Source organism: Rhincodon typus, chromosome 33 (assembly GCF_021869965.1).
Source record: "Rhincodon typus isolate 14 chromosome 33, sRhiTyp1.1, whole genome shotgun sequence".
Lineage (NCBI taxonomy): Eukaryota > Metazoa > Chordata > Chondrichthyes > Orectolobiformes > Rhincodontidae > Rhincodon > Rhincodon typus.
In genome coordinates, this window is record NC_063364.1 from 1,152,344 (window position 1) to 1,171,310 (window position 18,967).

Genomic DNA, 18,967 nt, shown 5'->3' on the forward strand with positions numbered 1-18,967 from the left:
TCATCCAGCTCTACACCTTGTTATCTCAGCAACCAATTGTGTCGAGTCTGGAACTACTGCACTGCTTCAGAGCTTGAACGGACCATGTTATCAATTATCAGTGGTGTCAACAATCAGGCTGAAAGAGAAAGAGGCTTCAGGGCCAATGAGGGACTTTCCAACGTGCAAAGGATAATTGTTTACACGTGCCCATCAAAGCATGTATGGAACAATTATAGATATGATTGAATTGAAAAGGATTTAATTCCCCGACATTGGATTGTTTTGAGCCACTGGCTGTGGATCCTGGGGCGTGGCAGCTTGGGAACAGTGATGATGCTCACAACCTCAGCTACTCCCAACTGCCACACCTCTGTGGAACCTGGTCAACGAAATAGTTGGACGCTTGTACGTAATGCCATCCAGTTAAAAGGTGGCTTATAACAAAACGAACAGAAGTAGGCTGCTCAGCCCATTGAACCTCCCGCACCACTCAATATAATAATAGCTTATTAAACACTTCAATGTCTTTTACTCAACCCATCTCCATAACCCCATGTGTCATTGGTAATCAGAAGTCTCTACCTTAAACATACTCAAAGACTGAGCTTCCAGAGCCCTTTGTAGTAGAGAATTCCAAAGGTTCACAACCCCCTAGTAAATAAATTCTCCTTATTTCAGACCTAAATGACATTCCCTAATTTTAAAATTGTGCCCCTAGTCAGGCATCCCCAAATTGAAGAGGAACCATACAAAGTGAGCTATGCTTCAAACAAAGTGACTATTAAGACGACCACAGGTCTTCAAAAGATGAGATTCCAACACTTGGACCAATCTGCTGGCCTTGTAGAATGTGCTGGCTCAGAACTCCCTGATTGTTTGCTATGCACAACAACATGTGGCTCTGTAAAGGGGAGACGAGGAGAATGAGGAAATCTTTTATCACCAAGGAGGAATTGAACAATAAATTAGCTGAAGAACTTTTGGATGTAGGTTAGGCTGCCATACCACATGAGGGTCAGAGGTTTGTTCTGAGGGAGACACAGGAGCTTCTGATCAAAAAGTGATTCATTGAAACGTCTTGAGCCACACTGCCAAATGTCGCAATGAGGCACCTCGTTTCATTGATCAACCCCAACTGGCAGCTCACACACACCGACCCAAAGGCCCACATCAGCATGTCTCTCTTCATGGGGTCTCAAGGGTCCGCTGGGAAAGGCCATTGGCTTGCCGTGTTTATCACCAGACACAAAAACTCACCTCAATTATGACAACATTCTAAACAGTGATAATAAATGGGACACAACCATATATGAGGGTCTTGTGGTGCAGTAGTAATATGCCTGTCTCTAAATCCCACCTATTCCAGAGGTGCGTGATAGCATACTGAGCAGGTGGATTAAACATGTCCCCAACCTCAAATACAATCCAACCAATGGAGGTTCCACCGCAGAGCACCCCTTTCTTCGCTAACAGGTTGGTTATCTCACTGGCCTGGATAACGTTGATGGCATTTGTTTCAGGCAACTTCTGCTTGTCTAAGCGGTGAGGGCTCTGGCATTTTGAGTGAGTTCTGCCTAGTGGCAGGAGTATCCTCTGTTGTTGCAGCCCTCCCTGCTCACCTGAGGTGGCACAGACCTGGCAGAGACATGAGTCTGATCTCTGTTCAACAATGGCACACATCGATCGAGCCGAGTGTCACGCACCCAGCATGTAAGGAACGTGCTGCCGCTTCTCGTTCCCCGTTTAAGTCTCTGATTTCTCAATGGAAGATGCCAATTGTACATGGCCTGCATAGACTCCTCAAATTTCCTTGCCAGGGTTTGCATTTGCTCTGGAATTTCAAACAGACCGTCATTCATCTCCCATAGGGCATCTAAGATGCTGCCTCACAGACAACCTCAGAGATTCATCATTTGTCTGCGACACAACATGTGCTTGGTATCCCTCACTCCTTCGTGCTAGAGGCCTAGACTGTCATTGCCTCTGACAGCCGATCTGCTGCTCAGAGTGTAGTATTCAAACTGGCTGAGCCCCAGGTTTGGTCAATCACGCAAGAATATGAGATGATAGCAAGTGAGGAGTGTGGATGGGAGTGTGCACTCTCTGAAGTGCCTTCCTGTCCCTCAGAGGTCAAGTCCAGTTCCTTGGGGATGTTGGCTGCAAGGACCAAAAGGTTTTCTCGTCAAGTTAACAAGGGTGATTAACACTTGACAACAAATAATGCAGATACTGCTGTATCTCGTAGAACATAGCTCCAACACTACAGTGGTCACACAGGTGCTCACTTCCAGACATCGCCATACACATTTCTAGCCTATGCAATTCCAGACCAAATGCAATTCCTTTAGATCTTCACCACCTCCAGCACTAATGGTAATGCTCCCCTTCTTGAGCAGACAGCTCCACTAGATCTCCATCTTTGTTAGGATGGCCAGGTTTGGCACTTTATTTACACTGTGGGGCCTCATCTTCTGCACACACATTGAGGCAATGTTGAGTTCTATATGAGAAGGGATCAGTCTCTTAAGTTGAATACAGCAAAGTTTATGGGCCCTGACAACACTTCAGCAACAGGACTGAGGTCTTGTGCTCCACATCTTGCTGTACCCCTGGCCAAGCTGTTCCAGTACAGCACCAACATAGCCACCTTAGAGACAATGTGGAAAATTGCCCAGGTATGTCCTGTACACAAAGGTAGGAACAAATCCAAGCCATCATTCTCTTCTTGATCCTCGGCAAAGTGATGAAAGAAGTCATTGACAGTGCCATCAAGTGGCACTTGCTCCTCAATAATCTGTACACGGATGTTCAATTTGGTTTTTTCTGAGGCCACTCAGCTCCTGAGTTCATTTGCAGCTTTGGTCTAAATATGGACAAAACAGCTTAATTTCAAAGATGAGATAAGAAACATCAAGGTATTATTTCATTAAACATGGTATCAACGACTTCCAGCAAAACTAAAGTCATTGGGAACAGGGCACAAACTTTCTGCTGGTTGAAGTCACATTTCGCACAAAGGATGATTGTCGAAATTTCTTGATTTCAGTTATGTCAGTCCCAGGACATCCCTGCAAGAGTTCCTGAGGGTAGTATCCTAGACCCAGTCATCTTCAGATGCTTTATCAATGACCTTCCCTTCATCATAAGGTCAAATGTGGCGATGTTTGCGGATCACTGAACAATATTCAGCACTATCCATAACCATCCTCAAACACAGAAGCAGTCCATATTCATATGCAAGAAGATGTGGACAACATTCAGACTTAGGTTGATAAGCCACAAGCAACAATCGCATCAGGTAAGCGCCAGGGAATTACCGCTTCTAAGCAATTGAAAGTCTAAATTTATCTTCTCTTAAATGAAACAGTATTAAAATTAGTGAATCCTCCATTTCAACACTCTGGGGACTACCATTAACCCAAAACTGAACTGAACCAGTCACACAAATACTGTAGCTACAAGAGCAGGTCAGAAGCTGTGAATCCTGTAGTGGGTAACTTACCTCCTGTCTCCCAAAGGCCTGCCCACCATCTACAAGGCACAAATCAGAAATGTGAATACTCTTATTCAGGGAATATTACCCCTTGCCTGGATAACTACCTGTCCAACAACATGCAAGCAGCTCAACACCAACCAAGACAAAGCAGTCCCTTTGACCGGCACCACAGCCACCACCTTCAACATTTACATTCTTCATCACTGACAATAATATCTATGGGATGCACTGAAGTAATTCTCACAGTCTCCTTCAAACATGCATCTTCTACTACGTGGAAGAATATGGGCAGCAGATGCATGGGACCACCATTCCCTGCAAATCCAAGCCACACAAAATACCATCTTGATTCAGAACTATATTGCTGTTCCTGCTGCTGCCTCAAAGTCCTGAAACTCTCTTCCAAACAGCACTATGGCTCTATCTATACCACACTGCAGTGGTTCAAGAAGGTAGTTTACCACCAATTTCTCATGCACAATTAGGGACAGGCAACCAATAGTTGGCCTAACCATCAACACGCATATCAAATGATTATTTTAAAATAAAACAAAGTACGCAAATTCCAATTGTGTTCCCAATCTGCTAATGTGTACTGCTGAAGGACAGCCTTGCCGTTGGGTTTCTCTCTAACATACAAGCCAAGCAAGGGTTTGGAGAGTTTGTACTTTTGCAGGTCATGCCACAGTTATTTTTCATAAGGTCTATTTCCTACCTCAATGTTCAGTAGCCACGACTGCAGGTTTGCCACTGCCTCCTCTCCAAGAGCCAGATTCCACACCACCACATAGAGGGCTTTATCAGTGAAGAAGCACTGATTGACTGTTGACATTATGGCAGTACCTCCAACATCCCACACATTAAACACCACTGAATCCACCTGTGAATTAAGGTAAAAACAAACAAAACTACACTTGTAGCATTCTGTAACATAGTTAATTACAGTGACCAGTTTGCCGGAGATTCGCTTTAACAGGCACGATGGACCAAATGGTCTCCTACATACTTCAATGTTTCTATCAAAGTACATTCTTCAAAGGAATGATGTGAGCCTCCCTGTTAGATATGTGGAATTTGGAAATGTACCCTTGCAACGTGCCATTAGGCATGGCTGAGAAAGCAGCAGAATGATGGAAAAGACTTCATACATTGACATTGTTGCAAGGTGAAAGTTATTGCCCTTTCTCTATTTTGGACAAAACGTCACTGCACTGTGGTCAATTTTAATCCTGCTCTAGTGGTGGAAACTGCTTGGTGGACAGGGAGGAGTAGAGTTATAATGAAGACATTATTTTGCATACTGATCCTGTCCATTAATGATGTAAACCTGTAGAGCTCAGCAGGCAAAAGAGAAAGCTCCCTAAAGTAGGCCGAGGTCTCAAAGATTTATGAAAATGTATGTCCCGCGGTGTAAGAAAACCCATTGGAGAGCAGACAGTGAAAAATCTGCGGCTGTCCTACTTGGCAGAAAACTGACCAATAGAGAGAAGAGACTTCACGAAATACCCTGTATATCAACACAGATACAGAAAGCGCTGCCACACATGACTGCATTACTTGATAAATGAGTTAGTGAGAATGAAAAATGCGCCCTTGAAAATTAAAAATTTGGTCTAAAACAATCAAAAAGTTAGCCCCCAGGAAAATCAAAGAGTCTAAAGAAAATTGACCCCTACCATGTTGGTGCTTCCCTCCACACAAAATGGGACCCACAAAAAGAGAGATGGTAATGTAGCAATATTGTCACCAAACAATAGACAGCCAGGCTAATGCTCTGGGCACAACGTATCAAATCCCACCAATTGCAACAGGCAGAATTACAAATTTAACGTCAATTGTGCTTTGTGGACCTCCTGTGCAGAAAACTTTTTCTGAAGAAGGGTCTAGGCCCGAAATGTCAGCCTTCCTGCTCCTCTGATGCTGCTTGGCCTGTTGTGTTCATCCAGCTCTACACCTTGTTATCTATGATCTGTATATCCTTGTTTGCTATGATCTACCTGTGCTGCCCACAAAACAAAACTTTTCACTGTACTTAGGTACATGTGACAACAATAAATCTAATCATTTCAAATGTAATTTCAATTTAGAAATCTTGAAGATAAATCTAGTCTCAAAAATGGTGTTTCAAGACCAATCTTTGATTGTTGTAAAAACCTACCTGGTTCACTAATGTCTTTCAGGGAAGAAAATTTGCCATCCTTATTGTAGTGTGGCCTGCATGTGACTCCAGATCCAAAGCAATGGGATGACTCTTAACTGCTTCTGAAATGGCCCTTGCAAAGAACTCAGTTCAAGGGCAATCAGGGATGGGCAACAAATATCAGCAAAGCCCAACTTCCAGGAAAAACAAAATAAAACAAAATACAAGCAGTTTTCTAATCTCACAAGTCCTGGCTCTATGTTCCTTTACCCCCTTCCCTTCTCTCACTTTTAAATCATGGATCATAGAATCCCTACAGTGTGAAAGCAAGTCATTCAGCCCATTGAGTCCACACTGATCCTCTCACTGAGCTTTTTGAAAATTGAAATGAAAACAAACAAAACTCAGCAGGTCTGGCAATCTATGGAGCAACAAATAGAGTGAACATTTCAGGTCTGTGACCTATCTGTTTCCCTCTACACAGATATTCCAGACCAGGCAACCATTTCCAGCGTTTTCCATTTTATTTCAGATTTTCATAGAGCTTGCATTTTTATTAAAAATCTGATGTGAGTAAGCATTCTCCCTCAGCCCCGGTTAGGCAGAGGCTGATGAACTACACTTTCTCCATTGGATAAAACTGGATGTGTTTCTGGATTCTTAGAGCAGATCAGGAGTGGACGGAAGAAGATTATTCGGCTTTCCATTCTGATATTTAAAAGCAACAAAAAAGAAAATAAGACCCTTCAGATTCTCTGAACCCACATAGTATTATACTTCAATAATGCTATAATATCACTGGAACATAAGTTGCAGTCAAGTAAAACTCATGGTACCTTTGTCTTGACATTGGCAGGTCGTAGAAGTTCCCAGTTCGTAGTTTGGATGCTACTTTCTTTGGACATGCTTTGAGTGGGCTTTCCAGACTGCAGGGTCTCCAACAGCGTGGATTTTCCTTGACGGGGAGGTCCAACAATGATCATCTTCATTAGTTTGCAGGGCTCAGCTTTCCGCAGCTGTGCTCTCAGATAGGTCAGTATTGAACTGGGGCCTGTAAGATGGTTACAAGTGACAAGTAATTTACCAAATTGCAATGCAGCACTGTTCTTGTGATTTAGATCAAATTCCTCTTCTAACTGCCTGTTATGAAACTCAATGTCCATTGCTAGACTTAATTTATACTTTAAGTTAAATGACTCTCCAAATCAAACAGTTGATAATCTCAAAGTATTTTCAGAGCAACACTTAATCCTCCAGTGACAAACTGCATCATGTCAATTCTATAATCTTCCAAATTACATTAGAATTATCCGAATTGTTTGGAGCTGGGTCCAGAGAGGGGTCAGGGTCAGGTTCGGGGAAGGGCTCCAGTGAGGAGGCTGGGTCCAGGGACGAGGCGAATTCCAGTCAGGGTGGTGGAACTGAGGCGGCAGCTCCAATTAGAGAGTTGTGGAAGAGTTGGGGGGCTCTGGTGAGGGAGCGGAGTCTGGTGAGTAGATTGAGGTATAAAATCACAATAGGTTAATAATCAATTACATCAACTAGTAAACCTATGACAATGGATTTCAATATAGACAAATGTGAAGTCATTATCTCTGAGCAGAGCACGGTGAAAAAAGGATAGAAATGATGAATTTAGAAAATGGTGGAAGTTGAGAAAGCCTTATATATCATTAAAACACCATGAATAGTTCAGCCATAGTCTCACTGAAAGGTAGAACAGCCTCAGATCTACATGGGCTCTTCTTGTGCCTAAGTTCCAATCTGCACCATCGCCTAACTTGAAAACACCCCCATGTCTTGACATAATGTCACATCACTGGTAGTTGGAAGAACATTGGAATAATGAATACAAGCTCAATTTACCTTCATTTCTGATCTCTGTGGGCACATTAGAGATATTTAATTGATCGATATCCAGCTGCCACAGATTAGCCAACTGGCCTAGCTCAGCAGGGAGCTCCCGAATTCCAGGGTTGCTGATGAAACAGAAGAAGTATTAAGTTGTACAGACAGACAGAATCTACACTAATCCACTGTGCAAGTAACCAACTGATTTTGGAGTCAGTTCGTCTGATAAACTCCAGTTTATTATAATTAAGGTACCATATACAAGAAAATTATTTTATTTATTTTGTCCTTCTTAACCCTGAGGGATAGACACAGCCTACCTGCCCATAACAGACTGAACTAAAACATGGACTTTTTCCACTCTCTGTGGAATAAATTCCACGGAGGGGAGTCTAGCAGAAACATTCATTAACTAGATGGTAATGTTTTTCTAGAAAATAAACTTTTAACAATCTGGCCACAGCTTTCAATTGAATAAAGCATGCTGCTGTCACTACAGGAGTCTACAGTAATCCCATACTTTTGAGTTATTATAAACAAGTAGCTGACTTACTTTGAAAGGTACAGCTCAGAGAGCGATCGCAGCCAGCACACTGACTGAGGGACTGAATCAAGAAAGTTGTTGTCCAGGTGCAGAACCTCTAAGCACTCACCAAGGAACTGTGGGAATTCAACTGGTGAAACTGAAAATAAAAGAATGAATGCATGTTGCTCCGTTAGTGTTTCATTACAAATTACTGTCCGCCTTTCTGTTAGGGCAGTGTTACATTTGCACAACAGTGTAGACACTGACTACACTGAAGAACTCTGACACTGGTTTTCAGAAACACAGTAGGAAATAGGACTGAGACTGCTCCCTGTTCCCCACTAGTGAAACCAAAATAGAATCACAGAATTTTATAGTAGAGGAGGCCACTTGACTCATTGTGTCCGTACTGGTTCCAGAAAGAGTTACCTAGCGAGCCCCATTCTCCAGTCCCATCTCTGTAAACTCAACACTTTTAAATATATATCCAGATTTCTTTAGAAACCTCCCATAGAATCTGCCTCTACCATTCTCCCAGGCAAAACATTGCAAATCTATCATCTCTGAGTAAAGACATTTCTCCTCATCTCACTCCTAGCACACTTGTTGACAATCTTGAAAATGTGACCCCTAGTTACTGACATATCAACCAGTGGAAAGAATATCCTTCTTTACCCTGTCAAAGTTGTTCATAATTTTGAACACCTCATTAAGGTCACCTCTTAACCTTCTCTGCTCCAAGGGGAATGAGCCCAATTTATCTAATCTTTCCTCATATCTAAAATCTCTTATTCTGGTATCATTTTAGTAAATCTCCTTAGCAATCTCTCCAGAGCTTTAACATCCTTTTTTAAAATCATAGAATCCCTACAGCTTGGAAGCAGGTCATTCGGCCCATTGAGTCCACATCACGCCTTGGAACAGCATCCCACTCAGACCCAATACCCTACCCTAAATCTGCAACCCTGCAAATCCCGTGGCTAATCCACCTAGCCTGCACATTCCTGGACACTATGGGCAATTTAGCATGGCCAATCCACCTAACCTGCACATCTTTGGACTTTGAGAGGAAACTGGAGTACCGGGAGGAACCCCACGCACAGAGACTGTGCAAACTCCACACAGAAAATGGCCCTAGGCTGCAATGAAATGCAGGTCACTGGTGCTGTGAGGCAGTGGTGCTAACCACTGAGCCATTGTGCCATCGCAGGTGTCCAGAACTGAACACAATACTCCAAAAATAGTCTGATCAATGATTTGTAAAGACATCACCTCCTTGTTTTTATACTCTATCCCTCTGTTTATAAATCCAAGGATCCTATAAGCCTTCTTAGCAACAGTTTCAACTTGCCTGGCCACCTGCAGAGAATTATGCACTTGAACCCTGAGATTCCTCTGCTTCTGTACTCCCCTCAAAGTTGTACCATTGCATCTGTATTGTCTGTGTTCTTCCTATCAATATGCATTATCTCACATTTCTTTGCATTGAAATTCATCTGTTAGGTGTTTACCTATTCGGTCAACTTGCCAATGTCTTTCTGAAGTCACTCAGCATCATTCCCATGATTCACTATTCTCCCTAGCTTAGCATCATTGGCAAATTTAGAGATTTTACCCTCCACACCTATCTTCAAATCATTTCTATAAATCAGAAAAGGCAAAGGTTTCAACACTGACCCCAGAGGAACACGACTTTCAACTTATCTCCAGTCTGAGAAATGTCCATCTATACCTACCCTCTGTTTCCTATCTTTTAGCCAACTTCTAATCCATGCTACCAAGGATCCATCAAACCCAAACATTTCTAATTTGCTGACCAATCTGACATGTGGCACTGTATCAAATGCTTTCTGATAGTTCCAAAATACAATATCCACAGGAATATCCTTATCCACTACCTGTGTCACATTGTCAACGAATTCAATTACATTTGTCAGACATGACCATGACAAAGTGATGCTGACTGTCTGGTATTAACTTATTTTTCTCTAAGCATATATTTACCTTATCTCGTATTATGGCCTCCATCAGTTTCCCTATTACTGGGTTATCATTTGTCCCTTTCTTAAACAGTAGTATCACATTTGCAATCCTCCAGACCCCCAGGGCTACTTCCGTGTTCAGAGGCGCTTGGAAATTTGTCAACAGCTTTGCAATTTGCTCCTGTACTTTTCTCAGCAATCTAGGATGCATCTCGTTTGGCCTGGCGACTTCTCTACCTGGAGTGTTGCCACCCTTTTTAGGACCTCTTCTTTAACTATCACTATACTGCTCAGTTATTCAACACCCACATTTTCAACTAAGCCATTGTCATCATCCTCTAATTTGGTAAAGTCAGGAGCAAAATATTTAGTTGGTACTTCTGTGATATCTTTTCCTTCAGTGAGCAGCTTACCTTAAGGGCTCCACTCTATCCATCACTTATCTTTTATATTGATATGTTTGAAGAACATTTTACTATTTGTTTTAGTACAGCTTGCCATCCTTTCCTCATGCGTCTCTTAGCCTTCCTTATTCCAGCGTTAGCCTCTCTCCTGCATTTGAAATACTCTTCCTAATTTCTATAACTGTTATTATTCCTGTATGCATCATATAATTAATTTTTCTTTATTATTTTCTCATCAATATCCTTAGTCACCCAGAATACTCTAGCTTTGGATACCCTATATTTATTTCTCATGGATATATACCTGGCTTGCGCCCTATTCATTTCCCTTTTGAAATTGTCCCATTTTTCATGCAGTGTTTTATCCACCAAAATGAGTTTTCAATCATTTTGCTCCAGTTTAACTTTTAGACTCCTAAGATCTACTCTTTTCGAGTCTGGAATCTTAATCTTTGACTGAATTTTATTCTTTTCCAACTTAACATTGAATCTTATTATGTTATGATCGCTGTTTCCCAAAAGATTTCCCACTCTCTCATTCTCGATTTGGCTTGCCCCATTTCCTCAGGCCAGTTCCAGCACAGCTCCCTCCCTGGTAGGGCTGGAAATGTCCTGTTCCAGAAAGTTCTGGTGCACACATTGCAGGAATTTCTCCTCTCTCCTACTTTATCCCCCATACTACCTTTTCACAGTCTACCCTAGGGCAATTGAAATCACCAACTATCACAACCCTACTTGTCTTTCAAATTTCCATAATTTGCTCTCTTCTACTGCCTACCTACTTTTTGAAGGTCTATAATAAACATCCAACAAGGTCACAGTTCTCTTCCTGTTTCCATAGAACATACAACGTTTATTCCAATACAACAGCGAACAGCTGAAATTTTCAATCACATTTACTGTATTCTTGCTTTTGGCCAGTAGACAGTTTTTAAAGACAGGTCCAACATATTTGGAATACAATGGTCAACAGTCAAGATGGCAACAGAGTAGGACGCTCCAGCCGGATTTCTTCTTCTCCGCCCGTTCTTTTTATTTTTTCCTTATTTTTCTGGATAACATGGTGGCTCTTTTTTCTCTTTTCCTGAGACTTTTAAAAACATTTTACTTTTTAAACTTACTCAGAGGGGAATGGAGGAGGCAAGTCCCGGACCGGAGGCCATCATGGGGCAGCGGGTCACAGACCTCTGGCCATCGCGGGGAGATGGGTCACAGACCAGAGGCCGTCATGGGGAGTCAAGGCCCTTGCGGACTGGAGGCGAGGCCTTGGGTTTTGAAGCCCAGTGCGGTCTGGAAACTTGGCCTTTTGTGGTCTAGAGGTTAGGTGCTGGACTTGTGTGAAAAGGACTGAAATTCGAGTACATTTTTTAAAAAAAAACTTTTAATCTTATGCTGGACTTTGTACCAAATACTTAAGTATCTGTACCTAAGATGGCGCCATAAGCGGCGACATAGCAAACTTTTCACTGTGCTCATTTGAGTACATGTGACAATAAAGCTCATTCATTCATTCAGCAGAGCCACACCAAAGCAGCTAAGCGCTCAATTTTCTCTTTCCACTGGAAATTATGGAACAGGGAATGTGGAAGAGATTTTATGGATGTTTTTAAATGTAGGAATGGTTCTGGTAGAGCAAATAGGGGAAGACCTTGTTGGAGATTCAGGGTCAATGTTCATCAAGGGAATGAGCAGAGCAGTTAGGAAAAACATCTTTTCTCAGGCGGTAGATGAAGCGTGGGATACTTTGTCACAGTGACTGGTTGAGTTCAACACCGTGGTTCAGCACTTGCAGCTGTTCAAACATTTGCACTCATCATTGCCAATATCAAACGCAGGAGGAGGATTGGTCCACAATATTAATGGCCCATTGAAGGGGTAGACTATTACAGCCCAATACTGGTGTACATAGAAACATCTTAATCTCAGTAAAATGGTGCCAAATGTTAACATATTATCCTTTCAATGCTGACCAACTAAAGAGTGCGAGAATGTATGTAATGGGATAGATGGATCAGAGAACTGGCAAACACTCAATGGACCAAATAGCCTTTCCCTCTACTGTAAAACTCTACAAAAAATTCTCTGCCAATTAATGCTTGGGCAGTTTCTTTCCTTGGCTGTGGGAACACAGTTCTACTAATCAGGTAGTGCAGGGAATATTAGCTCAATTCTCATAAAGGAAGTTTGAGAAATTGAATTTGGTTTAAAACATCTGAAATGAGTAAAAGCAATCAAGAAGCTGTCAGATTGCCATAGAAATCCAAGTAATTTCAGATTCATTCTCCAAGGAAGAAAACCTACTTTTCTAAAACAGTCTGGTCTACTTGGCATTCTGGTATTCCATGAAGGTGCCTGGATAATTAATTGCCCCCTGAAATGAACTTGCAGCCATGCAGAAAGGCATCTTACAATAACCTCAAGCATAACCAGAGATTGGAAATAAATGTCAGCTTGCTAGTGATTCCCACATTCGAAGAACAAAGAAAATGAAAAACAGTTCATTTGTTGGCAGATGATGTGTGACGAAGTGTTCAAATGAGAGATTTTTATAATGATAAGTCACCTTTATTGGACTGAGTTGTAGTCCAATTCAGAATGAGGCCCAGGATGGGTAGGTCAGAGAGTTCTATTCCATAACTAACTCTCTTGCCCTGTTGGTGTGGTTACTAGTGATCTACTGCGGTAAGGAGGAATGTAAATGATCAGTTAAGTGGCAGATGCAGTTAAATAGTGAACAATATGCAAATACAATTTGTGAAACAACAGTAAAATGTAGATCTTTAAGAGTAAAGTTTTCAGTGGAGTGGAGTCATATAAATGAACATAAATGTGAATTCCTAAAAGCAGGTGGGCAATTTAAAAAGCCATGAGACAAACTGTATACAGAAAGTAGAAAGATCAAGAATACTTAATACTGTATTTAGAACTACGTGCAAGTTTCAGACTCCCCTCAATAGAAGGATTATATCAAGAGCAACACCATATAGATTTACCATAAAGATTGCAGGGTTGTGGACTTAGGTTACTGTCATGTAAAACTTAATTGAAGCAGCCACATAAATACTGTAATTACATGAGCGGGTCAGAGGGTAGGAATACTGCAGTGAGTAACTCACCTCCTGACTCCCCAAAGCCTGTCACCCAGCTACAAGGCACTAGTTAGGGTGCCTTTTGCACCCCCAGAGGCTTGCTTGATTCTCCTTTCTCACTGCTACTTGCACGTCTGACCCACTCTTCCTTCCTCAGTGGCCAGCCCAACTTTCTGCTCTCACACCCCCAACAGGGCTCCTAATTCTGCCCAACTCTTCCACTCCTCCCCTGATTGTGCCCCCTGACACATCCCACAACCCCACCTGGTCACCCTTCAACTTGGCACCATGTTCCCGTGCCAACATTTCTGTCTCTGGCCTGCTGCAGTGGTAGAGTGAATTTCAATGTAAGCTGAAGGAACAACACCTCATCTTCCACCTAGGTACCTTATAGTCTTCAGGACTCAACATTGAGTTTAACAATTTGGGAACATGATTACCCTCCTCTGTTGGTTACCCACTATCCCCACCTTCTTCCTCCCCCCATCACCACCACCACCACCAACCTCCACAACCCCCAAACCCAGCCCTTAGGTCCTGCATTAAGTGGGTTGTTCCTTGCACAGCCAACCTATTTTCAACTATTCACATTTCTCATTAGTATTTTCCCAGCTATCGGCAATTCTGAAAAACGGTCAAAATGTTAACTGTTTTTTGCTTACAGGTGCTGCCAGACCTGCTGTGTTTTTTCCAGCACCATGGCTTTTGTTTCAGACACATGGTCATACTACCTACAAAGGTACGCTTCAAGTCATTCACATCCAGATGCAGAGACTGTTGCTATTCCTTCACTGGCACTGGTCATAATCCTTAAATTCCCTCTTTAACACACTGGGGCTTAAGCACGAACTTCAAGAAGATGATTTATCACCACCATCCCAACAGCAATTAGAAATGATCAAATACCGAACTTGCTAGTGACACCCATATCATAAGAATGAATTAAGAAGTGATGGGATAGTTGACCATAAATGACTGAAATTCTAAAAACACTGAAAGAAGCAGAATTAGAAACAGGGAAAGTAGGTAAACTGGACTGTGTAAAAATAACTTCAGCTGTTGGGTCAACATTCTGTGAGGTGAAGGGTCTCTTCCCACATATGTCCCAAAGTTTTCTTGATTTTTTTTCACCTGTGTCCGAAGTTTTCTTTAACCATGTTGTAAAAAAAGCTTTTCTAGTTCTGACTCCTTCTTCACTCCTGCACACAGAAAACAACAGAACATCTAGCTGTAAGAATTAGCAGTGAATTTGGAGCAACCACCAAACTTCACACAACAGCCTGATAGGTCACTGCACAATATTCTGATACATACCATACTCCACTGCAATACACTGACAGGCTAGTAGAATGTGCAGACATGTGGCAGACGGAATCTTGATATATTGTGAGATGATGTGTTTTGGCAGGAGGGATAGTGAGAGTTATACACTTAACAGCGCAGTTCCACAGAAGGAGCTGCAGGGAAAGGGGGACCTAGGGTTTAAATGCATAGATCTTTCAAGGAGGCAGGATGTACTGAGGGAGCAATTAGCAAAACATCTTGGGCTTTTAAATAGAGCTATTCAGTTCATATGCAAAGAAGTTCTGCTGAACCGTTAGAAAGCTCTGGTTAAGACAAAACTACAGAACTGCGCCTAATTCTGGTCAATACAGGCTGAATTTTGTCCTTCCCAGAGTTGGATTGGAAAGGGAGAGGATAACATAAAAATGGATGTAATGCAATGGGTGCTGTTTGAGGCCCCCTCATCCACCCCCAGGCACTATGTTGTGCACAATGGGGGAGGTGAACAAACTGCGCCACCGAAGGACCTCTTTGCACACTGCAATTTTTCCTGCTGCAGTCATAGGCCAACATCAAGTTTGAAGCCAGCAGCATTTACTGTTCAGTCAAGGTTAGGAGGTACCTCCTTTATGGGACCTTCCCTGTGTCCTTCCCTTTTCCCAGTGATCAGTGCATGAACCCCCACTCGAATCGCCATGCTTGCTACAAGCATGTTGGTTTGTTCCTGGAGATAATCACTCCCTACCCACTTTCCTTAGTCTGGCTCCAGTGACAATCTCCACTGCTGACATGAGACAGTCCTGGTATCTACCTCTCCCTATCCCTATTCCTTCTGCCAAGATGCATTGCCTCACTTTCTTGTATTAAATTCACCTACCACCTGCTTGACCAATTTTCTTGTTTATCTTACACCAGATTGGGGCAAAAATCTCAACTCAAGCCACTTAAAGCTCCCCAGACATTATCCAGCTACAGGGAATCCAGCTCGTGATACTTAAATGGGATAGAGTGGGGTGAATGGGACTGACTGGATTGCTCTATAGAGAGCCACAAACTCTACAGGCGTCCTGTATGACACAAGACTCTATGGTGATACTTACACACACTTATCACAAAGATCACTATGGGTGGGAAAAGAAGATGCAGACAGCAGTGGCATTGGGCAATAGGGAAAGTAAATGATCACCCTCCGCAACAGATTCCTCCCCCACATTCTGCCGTGTTCTAGGTGCAGAAACATGGAAATTAAACACCAAGTAAACCAAACAAAACAACTGCTGGGCGGAGTTGAATAAGTCTTGGGGATTGGTCACATTGCGGTAAGTCATTTGTGACTGACATTGCTACAAGTTTCCTCCTTTGAAAATTCTGAGTTGGGTGCTAGGGAATATTAAATGATCATGTGTCCTGCCCCTGACTTGTGACTGCAGCAGTGCTGGGTATCCCAGGCTATCTCAGGATTTTTGCCCAGTATGTCACTGGCAGGCTCTACAAGTCCCACAACCAAAGTCCAAACTTACTGTGCAGGATCAATGACTTCTAAATACCCATCACTGCTTCCACCCCAATGCTCCACTCAGAATGCAAATGCAAGGACACATTCAAGACAAGAAATCAGGATGAACCATGGATGAACTCACAAGGCTCGCTCCAAATAATGAAAACATCTTTGATTTTAAACATGGTGTTGGACAGTACTTACTTTCCAAGATGATTTCGAGAGAGATCAAGTGATTTCAGGTTAGAGCACTGCCATTTATCCACTGGAGGAAGAGACTGTATCTGATTTCCAGATAATTTCAGAGAGCTCAGGTTCTGTCACCATTAAAAAAGTGGTTTGAGATATCATAGTCGAAGACAGCAACATAGGTTAACATCAATATGTTCACCAAGCCCAAACAACAACACTGTATGTGATGTGCTGAGTCTACACACAGGAAACTGGAGCAGAAGGAGAGGGAAGTCCCATGCTTTTGGGGGTTGGTTTGGGGGCAGGGGATAGTGGTGGTGCGGAGTTGTTGGAATATTGTTCTAGAGGTAGATTAAGGGAACATGAGTAGTATCCTAGCACTTTCGTTAGAGGCAAGCACTATAAAATGGTAAATTTAATTCAGGTCTGCAAGTGTGATAGAAATAACATGGAGTAGAAAAGCCCAACAGGGATATACTAGAGATGTTGCATGTTAAGGGAAATATGAGAAGATTATGCAGAGTCAGAAGACCATTCAGCCCTCTCGGCCTGCTTTACCATTCAAGCAAATCAAAGCTGACATTAAAATCCATTGGGCACAATTACTCCATAAGGTTTAAGATTGTTACCCAAGAAAAATTTATTCATGTAAGAGCAGAAAGCTCCAGTTTACCCCCAGCTTTTAGCGTAAGGTGGATAAGAGTTCCATATCCTATGACCTATGGTGTGCTGTAGTGTTTCCAGATTTCCCTTTAAAAAAAATTACCTTTATGTAAATTATCACACAATTTAATCCTTTTGGTCCAGCTAATCGCTGTGGTGAATTGATACCGTACCTTCTCCAAGATGAATATATCCTTCCGTGGCATACTGCTCAAAATTGAACACAGGACTCCAGATAGGGTCTGGTGAAGGCCCTGTACAACTGAAGCATAACTTACTTACACTGTAACTGCATGCTCCCATTTAGGACAACTCATTGTGCCTCTAAACTCAATGTTGGAGGCAGACAGTAATATACAACTCTCGCTTCCTTTATTCATCATAGCAAAGTCGCCATAGTCTTACCAGTTCACAGGGTTGCTCTCTCATTGGAGAGAGATAACTGGTGATAGTTTAACCTGACGGCCACCACATCTTAGATGAGGGAGAGGCTGAGAAGGAGTGTCCTTCATGGTAACCTCAGCAGGTGTGGAATTGAGGCTGTTGGCGTTACTCTGCATCATAAACCTGCTGTCCAACTAAGCTAACCAGTATCACAGGATTTACATGGAAGAGATGTGGAGAAACCCAGTGGATGGTTTTCCATTATTTCAATCCATCAGTCTTTTACAGAAAACAAATCCCAAAATTGTGCACAAATACCTTAAGTTCAAAGATGTTTGCTGGCACGTCCTTCAACAAATTGTCAGAAAAATTTGCTTCTTTAAGATAATTCTTCCAGAAGATACTCAGAGTGTTTGGAAGGGATTTCAAGAAATTTCCAGAAACGTTACAAAATTTCTAGAAATATAGAAAAGAAGTTGCACTTTAACAATCATGTTAGTTTTAGGCATTCCACCTTCTCTTGACAAGTACAGGAAAACGTGATTACTATTTCTTATAAACATTCATTATCCAAATGATGCACATGACCAAGTCATTGCAGACATCAATGATTTAGGAGTGCATATATGCTGATAAAAGGAGCACGTTCCAGGACCAGAAACTTTCTGATGGCAAGACAGTCACAGAGTCATGACCTGTTGAATGTCCATACCTCCAAGAGAAGGCCATCTGTGTGTGTGAGATGGATAGAGAGCACTGGGAGACACCCCCAAAGGCTGGACCCTCTACAGTCTCAGTCTGGAAGAGTATATGAACTGGCCTGATCGAAAGCCTTCTGAAAATATAAGTACTCCACATCCCTGGTTCTCCTCGACACTATGCTACATGGAACATCCTCATAAATATTTCAACGTGTTTTACCAAACAAGATTTGCCTTTCATAAATCCATGCAGTCGGTCTTCAACTTCACCATTTCTTTTTAAGTGTCTCGGTATCATAACTTTTATAATAAATCCTTATACTTTCTCTACTAATGATGTCAAACTAATAAATGTGCAGTTCTCCATTTGCTTTCTCTCTCTCTTCCTAAATAGTGGAGTTACATTTGCTATTTTGCTGTCTGCAGTAACCTTTAGAATTTTAAAGATAACCAACAATGCATTTTCTGTTACTATAACCACCTTTTTCCAACACTGGGATGTAGCCCCTCTGGCCAAGGGGATTTAGCAGTAGTCAGTCCAGTTAACGTTTCATGTACTACCTCTTTACTAAACCAATTCTTTTGGTTCTTGAATTTCACAAGTCCCTTGGTTTACTAGTATGTCTGGGAGATTATCTGTATCTTCTGTGATGACAAAACAATTTTTTTTCGTTTTTCTGCAATTTCCCTGTTCTTCATCAACATGGGCTCACCTTTAATTTCACCTGTAATTTGTCCAGAGTTAATCATTTCCTTTTCACATACATGAAGTAGT

At 42.1% G+C, this 18,967-nt stretch overlaps 1 protein-coding gene across 4 annotated transcripts in view; it reads right to left on the reverse strand.

Annotated features, from left to right (window-relative positions):
- Window positions 1–18,967, reverse strand: part of lrrk1 (leucine-rich repeat kinase 1) — a 191,774-nt gene that overhangs the window by 74,824 nt on the left and 97,983 nt on the right. For all 4 annotated transcript variants that reach the window (XM_048615947.1, XM_048615946.1, XM_048615948.1 and 1 more), the window contains exons 10-16: window positions 17,810–17,947; window positions 16,457–16,569; window positions 14,602–14,669; window positions 8,023–8,152; window positions 7,485–7,597; window positions 6,455–6,669; window positions 4,194–4,358 (exon numbers count right to left, since the gene is read on the reverse strand). In XM_048615947.1, the coding sequence (XP_048471904.1) occupies window positions 4,194–4,358; window positions 6,455–6,669; window positions 7,485–7,597; window positions 8,023–8,152; window positions 14,602–14,669; window positions 16,457–16,569; window positions 17,810–17,947 (942 nt within the window). The remainder of the gene's footprint in view (window positions 1–4,193; window positions 4,359–6,454; window positions 6,670–7,484; window positions 7,598–8,022; window positions 8,153–14,601; window positions 14,670–16,456; window positions 16,570–17,809; window positions 17,948–18,967) is intronic.